The 17783-nt window shown below is 48.9% G+C and overlaps 1 protein-coding gene across 14 annotated transcripts in view; it reads right to left on the reverse strand.

The window, feature by feature from the left end:
* LOC118789197 (peripheral plasma membrane protein CASK-like) overlaps window positions 1-17783 on the reverse strand; it is a 136170-nt gene that overhangs the window by 5166 nt on the left and 113221 nt on the right. For 3 of the 14 annotated variants that reach the window (XM_036545531.1, XM_036545532.1, XM_036545530.1), the window contains 11 exons: window positions 14262-14309; window positions 13636-13716; window positions 11460-11648; window positions 11085-11163; window positions 9588-9673; window positions 9332-9400; window positions 8064-8132; window positions 6726-6761; window positions 4862-4900; window positions 3745-3941; window positions 2526-2641 (listed from right to left, as the gene is read on the reverse strand). In XM_036545531.1, coding sequence (XP_036401424.1) covers window positions 2526-2641; window positions 3745-3941; window positions 4862-4900; window positions 6726-6761; window positions 8064-8132; window positions 9332-9400; window positions 9588-9673; window positions 11085-11163; window positions 11460-11648; window positions 13636-13716; window positions 14262-14309 — 1009 coding nt within the window. The remainder of the gene's footprint in view (window positions 1-2525; window positions 2642-3744; window positions 3942-4861; window positions 4901-6725; window positions 6762-8063; window positions 8133-9331; window positions 9401-9587; window positions 9674-11084; window positions 11164-11459; window positions 11649-13635; window positions 13717-14261; window positions 14310-17783) is intronic. The other 11 variants (XM_036545544.1, XM_036545535.1, XM_036545534.1 and 8 more) reach the window with 6 other exon arrangements.

Below are 17783 nucleotides of genomic sequence, written 5' to 3' on the forward strand. Positions count from 1 at the left end.
AGTGCGTTGTGGGTAGAGCAAACAAGGAAAAATAGCCCAATTTCACAACACTCACTCAATGGGAATCTAATTTAATGGTGAATGGGCAAATCAAAAAAAGTACAGATCCATTGCAAAACAATAAAAAGTAATGGTGCGAGTGGTACCAAACCAATCTACTTCACTAATATTCAGAAAACAAACATTTCGTGTTATCATGCGTTGTGTGTGGAAGCATGCATTGTTTTAATACCCAATCTTTTTGGTTATTAAGGCCTTTTTGTTTTGTAGGTCCGAAACATGTTTTGCAAATGTTACCATTGAACAGCTGTATCATAAGGAGCTCTGGTTAGAAAACAGGCAACAGATGTCCTTTTGAGAAAATGGTATATGAACACCTACAAATCCAGCTTCATAAAGGAAGACAGTCATTTATGTGATTATGAACACAGTTCTAACCGAGAGGAATGACCAGTGGCATGTGCATATGATCTATGACACTGATCTGTGCTGGTTGGAGGAGGAGTTACCACCTGCTGTTCTCAGTGCAGGATCAAGGCATGGGGCCTTCACAGAGGTAACTGAGAGGGGCCACGCCATCTCTGTACCTGGGTCAGCATCCACTGCCCTCAGGCTCAGAGGTAGAGCAAAGACCTGTACACATCCCTGTCACACACAGATTCGGGTTTCGTGGTCTGGGAGATGCCCCCATCGCCTGGAAAAGCATCCAGATTAACAGACATTTTCCCTCAAGTTCACGCCTCCACAGAGCTCCGACGAGCCCCGGTCTCAGCGTATCTGTGGAATATGCAGACGTACTGCACGTGCGCTAACATCTTAGCGCAATTAAACACAACAAACAAGCGCTCCCGACGGCAAAACGAGTGTAACTCGGCCTCCTCCCTCCCTCGCGGCCCGCCTCTAATCAGATACAGGAAACTGGGACGTGTGGGGGGTGTGGGAGTGTGGGGGGGCTCAGGGAGGATTAGCGCTGATCTGCGCTCCATGGCGGGAGGACAGAGCCCGTTGCGCCGCCCCCCCCCGCTTCCTGCTTGTAAACAGCAGGTCCCGGGGCTCGGACGCCGCAGGGGAGATCCGGGAGCCTTCGCCCCTGTCTCCGACGGCTGCCCTGTGCCCCCGCGGAGCAGTTGGCGTGGGTGGGACGGACCGCCTGGGACAGGCACGGGGCAAGCTGTCGCTGAATCTGTGCCGAAAGAGCAGTTACAGACTGCAAAATGTTCGAAAGCATTCCTTGAGCGTTTGAGGAACAAGGCCACCAATTTATCCAATCTCTTCTCCTCCCTCAATACAGTACAAGGACATGAACTTGGATATTATTACTACTATTATTAATATTCACCTTTTTGGCTGGTATCTTCCTGCAGTCCACTGTCATGGTGAAAAGACAGGAAATGTTCCGAAACAGACACACCTTATGGTTCGACAGGTTAGAAAGTATTATGGGGTAATGTCGGCCATTTCTAATGGCTAAATGATATTATGCACAGTGCTCAGTGAACTGCACTGAGGAATACTGGCTACATGTAATACCAGCCTGGCTAAACTGACACAGCAAAGAAACAGCCCTTGCGAATTCTGATGTCTGCAATTTGACATTAGTATTTTGATACGACACAGGATCACACGTTGCCATGTGATCTGTCTCCTGTGAAGCTGATATGCAGTGCAGTGCTGTGTGAGGGAGAGCTGTGCTGAAAAACCTGCTCTCCAGGAGTTAAAGGAGAGCTCCAATGCTCCTCCCTGCCTGAGGAGGAAGGGTGGGGAATCCACTTGGAACACTCTGTGAGGCTTATAAACACAACCTCAACCAGCCAAACCGGCCCGCAGCACTGCGGGATGCTTCCTGTCCCTGCCTGACAGTCTTTTAGGGAAACGGGCTAGTGTTAGAACTCTCACAGACGCGCACATCTTCATATTTTCCATTTCTGGCTGATTTCTTCATTAAACTCTTCAGGCTCCCTGTGAGAGGGGTCATGCGACAGGCTTATTCAGCGGTCAGAGGTCAGTGGGGCTGTGCCCACACCACGACCGGGCCTCCCTGCTCTCACACAAACTCACTTAGATTCTCTCTGCATGATGAGACGATCCACAGGAGCTGAAGGGAGGAGATTTCAGACTGTACATCAGACAGGATGAGGGAGGGAACAGGGACTGATTCTCTCTCTCCGTCTCTCACTCGTTATATATATATATATATATTCACATCTTGACATCATCCATCCCAGTGATCTCTCAGATACAGCTGGAACAGGACCTCCGCCTGCTTGTAGAGTGTGAGAGAGGGAAGAGAAGAAGAGAGAGGAGGGGAGGAGAGGAAGAGGAGGAGATGAGAGAAGAGGTGAGGAGGGGACAGGAGAGGAGGAGAGGGGAGGAAGGGAGAGCAGGAGAGGAGAGGGGAGAGCAGGAAAAGGAGAGGGAGAGGGTAGGGAGAAGAAAGTTGGGGAGTATAGAGAGGAGAGGCCAGGGGCCAATTCCAGCCTGCAGAATGCAGCGCTAAAGGCCTGGCCGACTGCTTGTCTGCTTACCTGCATTGTGCTTTGCTAGGTATTTGTCTTTATACTGTTTCTTCTTCTTGCCAAACCAGGTACAGCTGGCCTGCTGCTCCTGCTTAGTTTTCTCCATGGCTATACAGGCAACGCGCCTATAAGTCCAGAAGGGAATGAATTAGGCTATAGAAAACAGAGCTTCTCCTTCAGAGGCCACTTCTCTGAATGACTGTACTATACCTGAATATAGCTGCCCCAGTCTTCACACTGATCCACACACACTTTACCTGTAATACAACTGCCTCCATCTTCACACTGATCCGCACACACACACTTTACCTGTAACACAGCTGCCCCAGTCTTCACACTGATCCACACACACTTTACCTGTAACACAGCTGCCCCAGTCTTCACACTGATGCACACACAGTTTACCTGTAACACAGCTGCCCCAGTCTTCACACTGATGCACACACACTTTACCTGTAATACAACTGCCTCCATTTTCACACTGATCCACACACACTTTACCTGTAACACAGCTGCCCCAGTCTTCACACTAATCCACACACACTTTACCTGTAACACAGCTGACCCAGTCTTCACACTGATCCACACACACTTTACCTGTAACACAGCTGCCCCAGTCTTCACACTGATCCACACACACTTTACCTGTAACACAGCTGCCCCAGTCTTCACACTGATCCACACACACTTTACCTGTAACACAGCTGCCCCAGTCTTCACACTGATCCACACACACTTTACCTGTAACACAGCTGCCCCAGTCTTCACACTGATGCACACACACTTTACCTGTAATACAACTGCCTCCATTTTCACACTGATCCACACACACTTTACCTGTAACACAGCTGCCCCAGTCTTCACACTAATCCACACACACTTTACCTGTAACACAGCTGACCCAGTCTTCACACTGATCCACACACACTTTACCTGTAACACAGCTGCCCCAGTCTTCACACTGATCCACACACACTTTACCTGTAACACAGCTGACCCAGTCTTCACACTGATCCACACACACTTTACCTGTAACACAGCTGCCCCAGTCTTCACACTGATCCACACACACTTTACCTGTAACACAGCTGCCCCAGTCTTCACACTGATCCACACACACTTTACCTGTAACACAGCTGACCCAGTCTTCACACTGATGCACAATGTGTACCTCAGTATGTGATACAGTCTGGTGGAGCTCAGGCAGTGCTGGTGCTGCAGTACTCACCACTCCTGCAGCTCCGGGGAGGGGATGAGTCCCGCGGTGCCGTTCTTGGTGTTCTCCAGCTTGCCCTGCCACCAGTTGTGGTCGTCCTTGCTGATGATCTGGATGATGTCGCCCACCCGGAAGCGGATGCCCGCCTCTTTGCAGGGGATGAGGTCGTCCTTGGCGGGGTCGTACTCAAACTGCGCTCTGACGAAGATCTGTGAAGGGAGAGAGAGAGAGAGGAGACACCGGTCAGGGCTCTCCCTGGGGCGAGCCGGGGTGCTGATAAGGCTGAGTAACAACTCAGACAGAGAGAGAGAGAGAGAGAGAGAGAGAGAGAGAGAGAGAGAGAGAGAGGGACAGAGAGACATATAGAGGGGAAGATATATGAGGAGACAGACACAGACAGAAGGGGAAAGAGACAGAAAGAGAGAAAGAGGCAGAGGGAGAGAGAGAGAGAGAGAGAGAGAGAGAGAGAGAGAGGTAGAGACAGGCAGATAGATGATGAGATAGAGACAGAGACAGAGAGACAGAGACAAAGTGAATTTGAATCTGACAGAGAGACAGAATTTGAGAGAGAGAGAGAGAGAGAGAGAGAGAGAGAATTTGAATTTGACAGAGAGAGAGACAGAAACAGAGAACTTGAATCTGAACCTGAATTTGAGAAAAAGAGGGACAGAGAGGATGTTGGTGGCAGTGGCTGGGTGATTAACGCTGAAATGATGCTGTATTATGAGAACCACATCATGTCAGGTGAGCTGGGGAAACGGGGGTTAACGTGAGGACGGCGAGGCACAGAGCATCTAGCCAATCAAACTGCTGCATTAGTAACCATGGTACAACAGAGCGCCACAGGAACTCTGTTGCCATGTTAGGGGCCTGCTTCCACAGGGGACAGGGTGGCATGTGGCCTATACACTCCACTAGAACTGTCTCTAGAGAGCTCAGGCAGCAGAATGGGACATCACCTCTAGATGAGCAAGTATGCTAACCCACAGCACAGGGGGGTTATATCTTTATGTATTTTCACCACAACACCAAAAATAATATGGGAGAGGGACACGGTTTACCAGAAATGCTGTCTAACACAACTAGAGTGAATAACCTATGGCTAAGGGGATCGTTTTGTGAACCTTACCTTGTGTGACATTTTATCCTTGATTGTAGGCCTGGAGATCTAGGATTTGAAAGTATCACACACATCATGCAGTAAAAAGTATGCTGTCTTTGCACGAGACACATTTTTGGTGACTGTTTTTGGAAAGCGTTATGGAGACGGGTAGGAGCTAACTCTACAGCGATGTATGGGGATGTTATGACAAAGAAAACACAAGCTTGGTACAGGTGTCGAAGTATTAGCGTAAGCTGTGTTTCGTTTGGGGTGAAATGCTTTGTCCTTTAACCGTCTGCTCTTCAGTTAAACCCTGCCATGTCTGTGCATCCGCGGGGAGGGCTGGCATGCTCATGCACGAATGAGACACCGAGCTACACTGTGCCAAGGCGCCCTCTGCTGGCTGCTCTTTAAAATGACAGCACATAAAGAAACTGGTATCGGGGGTTGTGGCTAGAGACAATATTTTCCTCTCGGCCTACTTCCTCATAGAAAGCACGGGTTTACAATGTATACAATCTGCTGTACTGTATTCTACTCCAAGTACAACAAAAGGTTAGGTAAACTGATGAAAGAACGCGGATTGCATCAGAAACTATACGGGGATTGTTCCTAAAAGCCTAAATTTAAATCCATCTTATGGAAAAGAACAGACTACACATTGAAAGCTGGAACGTGAGATTTAAAGTATTATGAAACTGCACTGAACTGAACTGGCTTAAGTTTAAAAGCCTGCAAAACTGCGGTGAAGCTGCTGCGCTCGGGATAGGTCTACACAGGCAGTGAGTGGAGCTGTGTGCTGTATACAAGAGGAGAGCTGCCTTCAACTGCTGCTCACACCTGTGCCCTGTTGCATTGTGGGATTTTTAACTTAGGCTCTGTAAGCTGATCTGTGATCGGCTTTATGAAGGGTCGGTCTGAGAGAAGTGCATTGCCGGGACCTCTCAAACTGAGTAACCTCTCCGGTTTGTTGGAGCCTGATCCAGACATGTGCTCGGGTGCAAAGAGGGGACCCGGGCTGATGGGGGCCACACGCCACCCGGTCCCCTGACTGCAGCAGGGGAGAGAGGGAGGAACAGGGGACGGATTGGAAGGGACCCACTGGGGGGCCTGAGTTCCTTTCTTTAGCAAGGCTGAGAATCAGCTGGGGGTAGACTGACACCTTTCTTTGACTGACCCGTCACTATAACCCGGAATTCCATTCACCAACCAGTCAGAGAAACAAATGATTACCAGTATCATGGGAAATCGGAAAAGGGATTGTGAGGGACAATGGTAGCTGATGTTGTACCTCCACTCAGTATCCTCAACTCTACCATTACCATTAAAGGGTGGAAATTGTTATTTGAGTGCTTAGCTTGATTTCTGGCAGCAGTAGGTGAATGCGTTTGGGCTCAGGAACAATGACATTGCATTATGTGCTCCTGCAGAGAGGTCATAACCTCCTTTTGTTAACACAGCGGTGGGCCGAGAGCTGAAGTGCTCTCGCGAACAATACAGACCCTCTTAGCAAGCATGCTGTGAAGCCTGGTGTCAGCCTGTCCCCAGACTGCGTAAACAACATTGTTAATGATCGGAAAACAGGGAACGGAAGCGTTAGCCGCGGTCGCAATTAGAAAACTGCGCCTTGTTAATGGGGGGTGATATGCTGGAGGCCAGGAAGCCAGCACACATGCACACATACTCAGACACACACTCAGACACACACACACACACATACACAGACACACACTCAGGCACACACAGACACACACGGGTGTATATAAGCACACATACGCACACACTCTGACATATGTTGGGATGGAGTGAGGTGAGGTGGGGTGTAGGGGTTCAGGGGTGCCACTATGAGCTACAGCGTGGCCCGACAGCGGGAATCGAGGGCTCTATTCACCTGTCGTCCTTTCGGCTGGATAGTAGACGGCAGGTCCTGCAAGGCAAAACCCACCAATGAAAGGAAGATTGACAGTTAAGTGGGAGGGGGGGGAGAGAGAAAGGGGAAGGTCAGAACAAGAGTCCATCACAAAAATTTCCAAACGGTCGCCACTGCAAACATCTACACACGGTAAACCCAGCCCTTTGGCGATGGAAGGCCCGGACTGCTTCAGGCGGTGTTAAGATGGCACATTACTGTTGGCGGAGCTCAGTCCCTTAGCGGCAAGCGAGAGGAAGCAGAGAGCAAGCAAGCGTCTTCAGCACCACCCTGCCCCGCCCCCACCCTCCGGGGCCCACCCCCAGGGGGGCGGGGCCACGCAGCCCCAGAGCTCTCATGCTCGATTAGTCGGGATTGAGTACCGTAAGCTTCCTGTGCATGCAGGCTCTGCGCGGTGCTCGGCTTCAGCTTCCGGTGCGGAGGTGACCGCGCGGGATTTGATCCGGTCCGCTGGATGATACTGTGACGCGAGTGTGTTTCTCCCGTGCGTGTTTGCAGAACTGAGTGTGTGTGCTTACTGTTCCATGGTTAAAGCCCACAGGAGTCTCAGCAAAAGGTTAATATCAGCCCTGAGTGTTCAGATAGGAGCCGATGTGAGTGAGAGACTGACCAAGTGCATTAGAGGAGACTCAGAAATAACATTCTCACCAGTCTCTCATAAAATGGGAAAATGCCAAGCAGCTGTATTGGAACTATACGTCCATCAGCTGCTTGAGTACATGTATATGTTGCTTGTGTGAGGGTGTTGATTTGGGCAGAACCCCCAGAACTGAGGGCTGTGTGACTGTATGTGGAGTGTTTGTGCAGTGCATTGGTCACCGCACCAGAGAGCACACCAATTTTAGAACTGAGATAGCGGAAACGACGGCTCTGCTCAAAGCTCTGCTTCTGTCGGAACGGACCGCTTCTCTGTGGCTCGGCAATGAGAGCTACGCACAGCAGAATCTCTCATGTGGCTCCATCCTTCCTCCATGTGTGGATCTTAACCAATTTCCCAGGGCCACCACTACAAAACACCGCTCAAACTCTATGTTCTATGGTTCTATAATGGGACACGCTATTTCCCTTTGGCTGCAACAACTGAAAACACAACTAAATCCCAAAGTAAAGGCAAAACACATGAAGTCTAACTTAACTGCTAAACAACTGTCCCACAGCAGAAACATTTAAAAGGCAAGATACTTACAAAACCATAAGCGTTCACCACTTAAAACATGAAGTAAGTGTAATCAATAGAGATGGGAAAGGTGGTGGGGGGGGGTTGCGCTAATCTTCCGGGGGAATCATGGGAGTTCTTACCAAGATAGAACTGTTAATGCTGGCGTGGCCGTTAGCGGGGGACTGTCTGGAGGTGGAGGGGGACTCTTTCTGCAATAGGACACAGAGTTCAGCGACACACAGCCACCACGCTCTTCGCACTGAAACACAGGAGATATGAGACAGAGAAGCAGCCGCTCCTAACCCCGGGCGCGAGCCACTGCGGCGGCTGGGGGAGCCAGGAGACAACAGTGTGTAATTCAATACGGGGGGGGAGGTGGGGGAGGGAGACAGGGAGCTGTGCGCTGTACAGTCAGGCTACACATCTACAAAGGAGCTACTTTGGGGGTAAACCACAAGTACATGAATGACTAAAAACGACAGGGAAAAAAAACAGCTGGTGATGTGGGCCTAACCAGTCCTGTAAGCCAGACTTCCCACTAGGAAGGTTTATATCCTTCTTAACTGGTGTTTTTTTTTAAATCTGCAAACATTAAAGGTGATTAAGCCCTGCTGATAAAAAAGCAGTTCATGCCTCGATGATTGGGTTTTTTTTTTTTTTTGTTTTTTTTTTGTAACTGCAAACTGCGTCTGAATTGATGTGACCAATTCTGGGCACTACCAATAACACCCCAAGCCAGAGAAACAAACAACAAACTTCACACAATGAGGAAAGAGCCAAAATATTCCCACACAATCACATTAGTGACAAATTGGCAGAGGGCTATCACCTGAAAACCTTGCCCGTACACTAGGGCTACGGGTAAAATACCACAGAATGGTATGCTGAAAAAAGAGCATATAATATAGGCGGTAAGATGCACAGGGCTACCTGTGTAACCCATAGCTGCCTGTATAAGCTGAGTGGAATAATACAAAGTTCACTAGGACTGCAGAGAAGTGACTCTAATGAGATGTCGTGGGTGACGAATGAGGGACTGCTGGTCTCTCGGTGGGACTTCTGAGGGTTCTGAGGACCAGGTTCTGGAGCAGGCTGGGCCTGTTCTCTGGCGGTTCCGGTATCTTGGTTGTGAAATTGGTGTGCAGTGTCTGACCCCGGTCTGAGCCGGACGGAACCTCCCGGGAGGAAAAGCGTTATCACACAGCCACCAGCAGGCAGTTAGTCACAGGGCTACGGGGGCGGGGGGGAGGAAAAAAAAAAGAGGGGGGCACGCCCACCAATCACAGCAACGGACCCGAAACACAAGACGACAGAGAAGGAGAGGAGCCCAACAGAGTGATCACAGTGGGACGGGGAGGGCAGGGGGGTGGGGGGGGGGCATGGGAGCGGGGGCGGCCCGGCCCGTTACCTCACAGGACGAGGACTGCGTCCGGTAGCTCGGCACGATCTTGAACGTGATGCTGCCCCTCATCTCCCTCTGCGGAAACACACGAGACAGACGGCCCGTCTCCGTTCAGAGCGGCCCTTGCAGGCTGGGATGGACAGCGGGAGACAGCGCTCCGAAGAGAGTAGCTAACGGCTACTCATCGCTAGCAGTGCGCGCGGTTAGCCGTGCTTGGACGGGCACGCGAGTGAACCGTCAGACCGCAGAGTGTCCTGCTCACCAGCATCTTCTGTAGCTGCTCCACCGTCTGGTTGGCGACGCTGATCCCGTTGATTTCTCGGATCTCGTCCCCGACGTGCAGCGTTCCTGGGAAGGGGCGGGGAGAGGAACAGGAGTGAGAACTTTCACCTCCCCCCCGCCCGCAAAAACGCTTTAATTAAACTGTCACTTGCTGAATGTCTACAGATTGCTGTCTTTCCATTTCCAACTATGTAAACTGTAACTGAGCTCACTCATCAATTCCATTCCATACAGGTTGATTGTTTACTCGTCAAGTGATCGTTGTCTTTGTGTGAACCAGTCCATTGGTTAATCAGCCACACCTGGCTAATTAAAGGTCTGTTAAATACAGGTGTGCTGCTGGAGAGCAAAGGGCTCATTTTTTCAGCTGTTTGCTCAGGCTTGGTTTCATTTTTGGGTTTTAAAAATTTTTTGTTTTTTTTGAGCGTTTGCTCTTTTGGTCGTGTCCTTTTATGAGAAGTGTTGGCCAGCTTCTCCACACTCAGGAAAGTACACCAGCGCCTGCGGTCAGTAACACTGATAAGACTCACAGATGACTTGGCTAATGGCAGCCAGGAACAGCGGAACGGGGCTGGCAACAACAGGCTTCTGTACTCATACTCCTTTTCCTGGTGCTTTGGAAGCAAACAGGCAATGCTATCAGGGTGTGAGAAGGGCTCGTCCTTCAGCTTCACATACGCAGTTACGTCAGATATGTCAGTGCTGAGGAGGTGGTTAAAACCTCTAATATGAGAAAAAGGTAGTCAGGCCACACGTACAGCTCCCTAGAGCTCTAATAATGCCTATGGTCTGTGTGTGTGTGTGTGTGTGTGTGTGTGGTCACGGACTTGCTAAAGGCAGTCTAAAGGACATTCAATCCCAGAACACTGTGTTCCCCCATGGCTATGAGCACTCTAGCATGCCAGAAGAGCCTCTACCCCACTCCTCTAAGACTGTGAAACAGCCAGCCCGGGCTGGGGCGAACGTTTCGAAATTCGTCAGAGAAGGAACCTGCGCACTGATCCTAAACAGCGAGGAGATCACGCAGGAGCCCTGGGTGAGCTTCTCACAGTCCACACTATCGTTTTTATTACACATAAACGCATTTTGCACTGAGCTGAAAATGGACAGACATCAGGAAAATGTAGCATCTGTGACCTCTAACCCTTGTTAAATCAATATATATGAAACTAACAGTAATACATTTAGGCACCTCTCTCCCGCTATACAGAACAAGACAGAATACAGTAACGTGACAAAATAACAAGATACGTTAAGGAAACGTTAAACAATAAATCAGCAAAGGAATATTCCACACGAGTGTGAGACATGGCTCTGGTGTGTTCGACAGCTGGGTGCTGAGCGTGTTAGCTGTGGAATGTGTGTAACCAGAGTGACGTGGGGGTGTCGGTCGCTGTGTCACTGTTCTCCAGGCTTCGGGCCCAGGCTAGGAGGGTTTGCAGTGGAGCAGAGGCTGGGTCTGGGGGCTGCGGGGTACCTTGTCTGTGGATCATGCCCCCGTGCATTATTCTGGCCACGATGCAGTGGTTTAGGTCGTTCATCTTCAGAGTGATGCCCTGGACGAGAGCAAAGAAGCAGGGTTAAAGCATTTACGCACACAGTAGCGGGCCAGTCGCCAGGGGCAAGGGGCCGGATAGCAGTGTGCTCCTACCAAGAACAGCATTACAGAAGGAGCCTGCACAGGGTCTGCCATCCTGCAGAATGCCTGTGAGCGTCTCTGTGTCTGTGTGTGTGTGTGTGTGTGTGCGAGAGAGTGTGTATGTGTGCATGCATGTATGTGTATGAGCGTGTGACTTTGTGCGCGTATGTGTGCGTGTTCACGGGAGTGCGCATCTCGGAAGGCCAGCAGTACCATGGGCTCGTCCGTGTTCTTCTGGAACTGCACCAGCCGCACCCGGGTGACGTTCTCCAGGTCCATGTCGCCGTTGGCGCTCTCGGGCGAGTCTCCGTTCAGGTAGGGCGAGGTGGGCGGGGGGGTGACCCTCAGGGCCTCGTCGCTGTACACCTCGTGTGCCACGACGTCGTGGGTCTGCAGCAAGGCCTGCCGGCACACACAAACACGATGCACAACGGGCCCTTAGCCGACTCTGTACTGATATACTGCACACAACCTGTACAGTGAAGGACACAGACCCTGCCCCTAAGCTAGAGACCCCCAGACTCCTTCACAGCACGCTCCTCCTTCTCTTGTGTTCTCTCAGCTTCTGGACTCCACTAGGCCTACATACTCATACTGGTTGCCTCTCCATTCGGGTGCCACCAGCCCAGAAACTGTGGACTGGGATGAACAGCTGCAAACTTCAGCACAAACATCCCAGTGTTTTTCCTGCCTTTCTGAAACAAAAAACACTGGCCGCTGATGTCGCACTAACTGGCAGTCTACGTTAATGCGGACCTGTGCCCTTGTGTAGCATTAATTTCGTCAGAGAAACGGTTTCTCAGGTGCCTTCCATATCTTAGGCTCCAGTTGTCCTCTGTACCCCAACTTGATGCATAACACACACACACACACACACACACACACATACACACGCACGCGCAAGCGCAAGCGAACGAAGAGACCATCAGGCTTAGAAACCAGCAGATTACAAACTACACATGGGTAAGGACAATGATCTGAATGACACTGAGGCAAGCAAGACTTAGCACCTGGAACCCTAAACCCAAATAAAGCTGGAGCAGAGAGCCTCTCTGTGACGCTCCCGAGGTCCAGGGTTCCTCACACACACAGGCTCAGCAGAGCGACCAGCGAGGGAGGCAGCTGCTTCACTCTCTCATGTCAGCCCTCATCACAGGTAAGAAACTCTCTTCCCTCCCTTTCTTCTCTGTCTCACAGTATCGCCTTTCAGAGCAGAATGCGAGGAATAACTCAATGCCTCGAGATTGTTTTGGCACCTGTATCCTGAGCCCTGCTAATGAATGAGTCTTACTGCAATGCTACAGTGTGAGAGAATGTCCAGGGTTCAGGGAGCCCTGGGCTAAAATAACCCCTCTCTCTGTCTGACGGAGGAAGACCCACACGGGCAGAGCTGCCAGGCCATGCTCTCCGCAGTGTAAATGTGGCGCTGGTTCCGTGCCAGTCTGCTGTGGACAGCTGACAAGAGGAGCAGGGGGAGGCTGTCGGAACAGCAGCCACCTCCTGGCTCAGCTTCCTCCCCCTGCTCATGATTACAACTGCAGCATCACCTCAACGTGGGAATGAAGAATGGCTCCCGTGCAAAGCTGTCCATTAAGAGACCGTTAATGTCACCATAGGGGCAAAGGGGGAGGGTCTCTAGATGGCAGTGCAGCGTAGTGGTTAAGGAGCAGCACAATTCCCCACCGGGGCACTGCTGCCGTACCCTTGGACACTTGCCTCAGTAAATATCCAGCTGTATAAATTGATAACATTGTAGAAAAAAACTGTAACCTATGTAAGTCGCTCTGGATAAGAGCATCTGATAAATGCAAATAATGTAATGTCTCTTCTCTATCTAACCCCACAGTGACAGTAACTTTGGAGGCAGAACTTTGGTGATGAATTTGAAAAAGGCAGCCACAGGCTGAACAGGGTACTGAGACTTTAATGGAAAGTATTTTCCTTTTTTTCCACTGAGGAAAATTGTGTACTGTACAAAGGTCTGATTTTCTTCAGAGTCCACCGCCACGAACAAAAAAGGAAACCCTGTTTCCGGGTATTCATTTATTTCTGTTTCTCCTCTTTTGCACATCTATACCATCTATTAGAGCAGGAGACCCACCTGCAAATGGGTGCAGTAATGCTGTCAGATTACTGCCCCGAGTCCCAGCCAGATGGAGAAGAATGAAGAAAATCAATCTAATTCATCTGAGTGACAGGTCTCTCCACACACACTTACACCCAGCTCCACTACCAATACTGAGAGACAGGTCTCTCCACAGGGACCTCCACCCAATTCCACTACCAATACTGGGAGACAGGTCTTTTCACACAAACACTTCTACCCGGCCCCACTACCCACCGCTCAGAATACTAAAACACTGCTGGAAACCCGGGCCCTTTCACTCACCATGAAATGAGGTTGTGTGAGGATCCGCCTCAGCTCCTTGGCGTCGGGGTTCTCTGGGTAGCAGGAAATCTCTTCCAGCACCTGCGTACAGGGAGAGAGGTCAGGCCCCTGTCACCCGCCCCCCCCCCCCCCAACGCTCCCAGGCGACCCTTAGCAACTGCTGCTGTCACGCGCTTAACACGCAGCACAGTGCCGCCGAACGACCCTTCAAACCCCCCACCCCCACCCACTACCGCACTTCAATTCCTCCTCTCCTTCATCAACAAATCAGCACACACATCAGGAAGCAGGTGGCGTTTGGCACAGCGCCGCAGACGTGACACCGCTTACTGGTAGCGTCAGTGAGCTGAAGCTTGCCTCCACTTTCAGCACTTATCACACATCAGTCTGGGCACCTGTCATGAGCTTCCCGTCATTGGTTCGCTGAGGCAGCGTTTTGTTAGCGTTAAAAACAGCGTAGCTCCACACCACAACAGGGCAGCAGATATGACATGATTATGAAATACACAGTGACAGAAAAGCTGGTGATAGCTAGTCTTCTTTGACCCCCGTCACAATACCAAAATGCTTTAAAAGAGAGAGAGACATTCACAAGTTAAAAGTTTTGGAAAACGTCTTCGGCTTACATATTCCAGATGTTTCAAAGCCGCGCTTTCTTCTTCTTCGGCGGAATTCTTTGTACAAGAAGACACACAGGAGAGTTACACAGTGTACTCTAGAGTCTCTACAAGAGGGTTTACAGAGTCATTCTCAAATGGCCACACCTCCCCAGAGGTGAGGCTTCCACCACCTCTCCCAGCGTCAGTCAATCAAGGGGGATCAGTGAAGAGTGATTGGTTAGTCTCAGCCCCGCCTACCTCCCATTGGCCCAGGGCATTTTGAAAACTTTTAACTCGGACAGGATTTACTTTAAAGCATTTCAGTACTGCTAATGATTATCAGTGAAGTGAAGAAAAGGAAAGGAAATTATTCCAAGAAATTACTCCATGAATACCAGCAGGAATGGCCGGGTTTTGCCACGATGTGTCGTGGTCGTTTGGATGTAGCTCAATGCAGTGATCATGAGTGGGGCAGTACACAACTACAGGAAAGGCTCTTTAATGAAATGGAACTTCACTGCTTTCAATGTCATGGAGAAAGATGATATGCAATGCCGATGTAAAGGTACTCCACTGGATGAAGGACTGACAAAAGGCAGGAATAGGAGTTTCCAGGTCAGCCTGTAGCCGACAGGCTCTGCCCTGACTGTAGGGATTCACACGGGAGCGAGGAGCGCCCCCTTGTGTATGAGGCCATGTAGTGCAGGCGCTTCCACATCCCACAATGTGTGGTGGCCCCAATGTCACAGCCATTTGTACCTTTCTATCGAGTGCTGCCATGGACCCCCCTGTTAGGGACGGGATTTCAAATGGGTTGACCCTGTAGTCCAGTTCTGTTGGTCCCTGAGTGTGTGACCCCCCCAGAACCCTAAGTGACACTGACCCTGAATGGCTGAATGACGCAGGGGACAAGGGGACACTGTTAGTCAGGTGAGCTGACCAAGTGTCTGGAGAGGTGTGTGTGTGTGTCTGTGTGTGTGTGTATGTATGACCTTGTGTGTGTGTGTATGACCTTTTGTGTGTACGTGTATGTGCTACTGTGTGTACTGTATAATGAATGAGTTTGTGTCTTGACTGGGTTTATGTGTGGTGTTTTGAGCTAGAACATTTATATCTTGCAGAGAATATTTTGTGTTTAGACTGAGCAGTGTGTGTCTGTGTGTTAGGTAGAAAAGTGTTAGAGGGGTCTGTTAGTTTTGCTGGTTAGTAGCAGCAGTAAGGACGACACAGGATAAGATATTAGGTGGAGAGGAGGGAAATACTACAAAGACTACTACTGTAAAGACGTCTCCCACACAACATTTCATACAACGGCCTCTGTTCACTCGGTCCATTTCCCTGCTCTTCAAGCTGCTCCTGACGCAACTAGATTAACGGAAAATGGAAAATTCTAATAGATATTACGTATTTTCTTTTCTATATTCATATTATATTTTATTTCATATCGCTTTGAAATGACATTCACCAAATTTGAGTTTTTAAGGATCTGAGGGGCATGAAGTGGGCTGAACTGACAATACAGAAGCAGGTGTGTCAGTATCGTATCTCTTCATGTTTGTCAGTAAGATCTTTACAGACAGTTGTTTCTGACAGGAAACTGTTCTTCAGAAGCCACACATCCTCACATTGTGCTGCCATTTTCCTTGCCTCTCTCTCCATTCATTAAGCACATACTCCCACAACAGACTTCATTTCAAAATCCAACTGGACATTTAAAAGATCCTGTTAGGGGTCTCTAATGCTACATATTTTAAATATGCAGCAGGGGTTCACAAACTATGAAGTTGTTACATGAGAAAACATCAGTGTATTAACAACATTTACCACCCTGTGCCATTCTGTGGAATTTACTCATTCACTGATTGATGCAAGTTAATATGAAAAAATCAGCAATGCAGTAAAAATTCCATATGTCAAATTCATATAGGCTAATATACTGACAGTGGGTGAATGGATCTAAACAGCTTCTTGAAAGCGGGAGGATAAATTCACTTAAGTGGAAAATGTAGGCTGTAAAATGTTTCACACAGCTTACTTCACAGACAATCGAACTGACAAACTACAAAACTGAATTTCACAAGAGCTCAAAGCCGACACTAACGTCATAAACTAGCTAAGACACCTTACCCATAACAGCTCAACTCATGTCTGCAGAGTAGGCTAACACTGATGCAAACACTATGCCTCCATTCTTATATCAAGTCATGTTGAAAGACTAAAACACCTTTGGAATCTTATACCTTAATATTTTTCAGTAACTTGAAAATTTCAAAACCACCTGAAATTGACTAACCTTCTAGACAAATGAATAAAAAAAAATCTGATTCACTTAAAACCAAAGGAAAAGCGTCTTGCTTTTCACACCGAGTTCTCAAACAGGAAGGCCCTGAACCCTCATGCGCAGACTGCGGTGAATGCTGGTCAGCTGAACGTTACCCCATTGCAAGAACTGTATTCCTCCATGCGAGATTCCTGTGTTACTGTAATTTCAAAGTGGGAACGGGAATGTGGGAAATGACAGATCACCTGCCAGGGCTGCTGGTTGCATTGTTGTGCAGAAACGAATCTGGCTTCAGGACAGAGAGAGAAAGCCGCATGCTAGGGTTAACCCACTGAACACGATCGGTGCATGATCAACACAGCCGCTAAGGTGACATGGGAAATAACATGTACCACGCAAACAGAACAGAAGGAAGAGGGAAAGGAAAACACCTTTTAAACCTTTTCCACGTCACATCGCATCCTTTGTGTTTTTAATTAAATCACTGAGAATGTTTTCATCAATTTACGCATCGGGGTGTAAGAGAACACAGCCAATTTAATTACCAAAGCTGTTGTGTACATTGGCTGAAGAAAACTGTTATTAATTCTCTGCAAGGAAAAGGTGATAATAGGTGTCCTTTCTCTCGTCTGAAGGATCACACTGCTAGCCACACAGTTCCCAGGACCCTGACCTCATGTAAACATTGAACCTAATGATTTGAATAGGAACACATCTGGTTCCTGCGCTATTCAAACCCAAGTAACGCTTCATCTCAGAGATGCTGCAGAAACTCATCAGTATTGTTGGCATGGAAAAATCCAATTAACAAACATAAAATGGTGTTGCTGGCTCTAGAATGAATGTAAATGGATTTTCCTGAGTGAGGAGAACGTCTGACAAAACTAATTTTGTTACATAGCTTTGCTATAAAAATTGCTTTAAATAGAAACTGGCTTCAGATTTGAAACAAAAAAATCTGCTAAAACCATAAAATACCTGAGATAAACAAGGTAAAAAATACCTGGAAACAAACTAACGGAAAGGAGTGGGACACACTATGCCTAGGCTGCAGTGAGACACACACATTCATAATGAAAATATACTTTTGCATATTGGAAAACATGTAATGTTTGGAATCTTGAAAATAGCACACAGAATAGCGTACAATGGTTCCCAGAGGTCTTTGATGAGCATCCGAAATGAGGGATTTTGGAAACCGGGACTCTGGAATCCGAAAAATGAGGGATTCTGGAATCTGCCATGCGCTCTCACCGAGAGAGAAGTAA

This window comes from Megalops cyprinoides, chromosome 14 (genome assembly GCF_013368585.1).
Source record: "Megalops cyprinoides isolate fMegCyp1 chromosome 14, fMegCyp1.pri, whole genome shotgun sequence".
NCBI lineage: Eukaryota > Metazoa > Chordata > Actinopteri > Elopiformes > Megalopidae > Megalops > Megalops cyprinoides.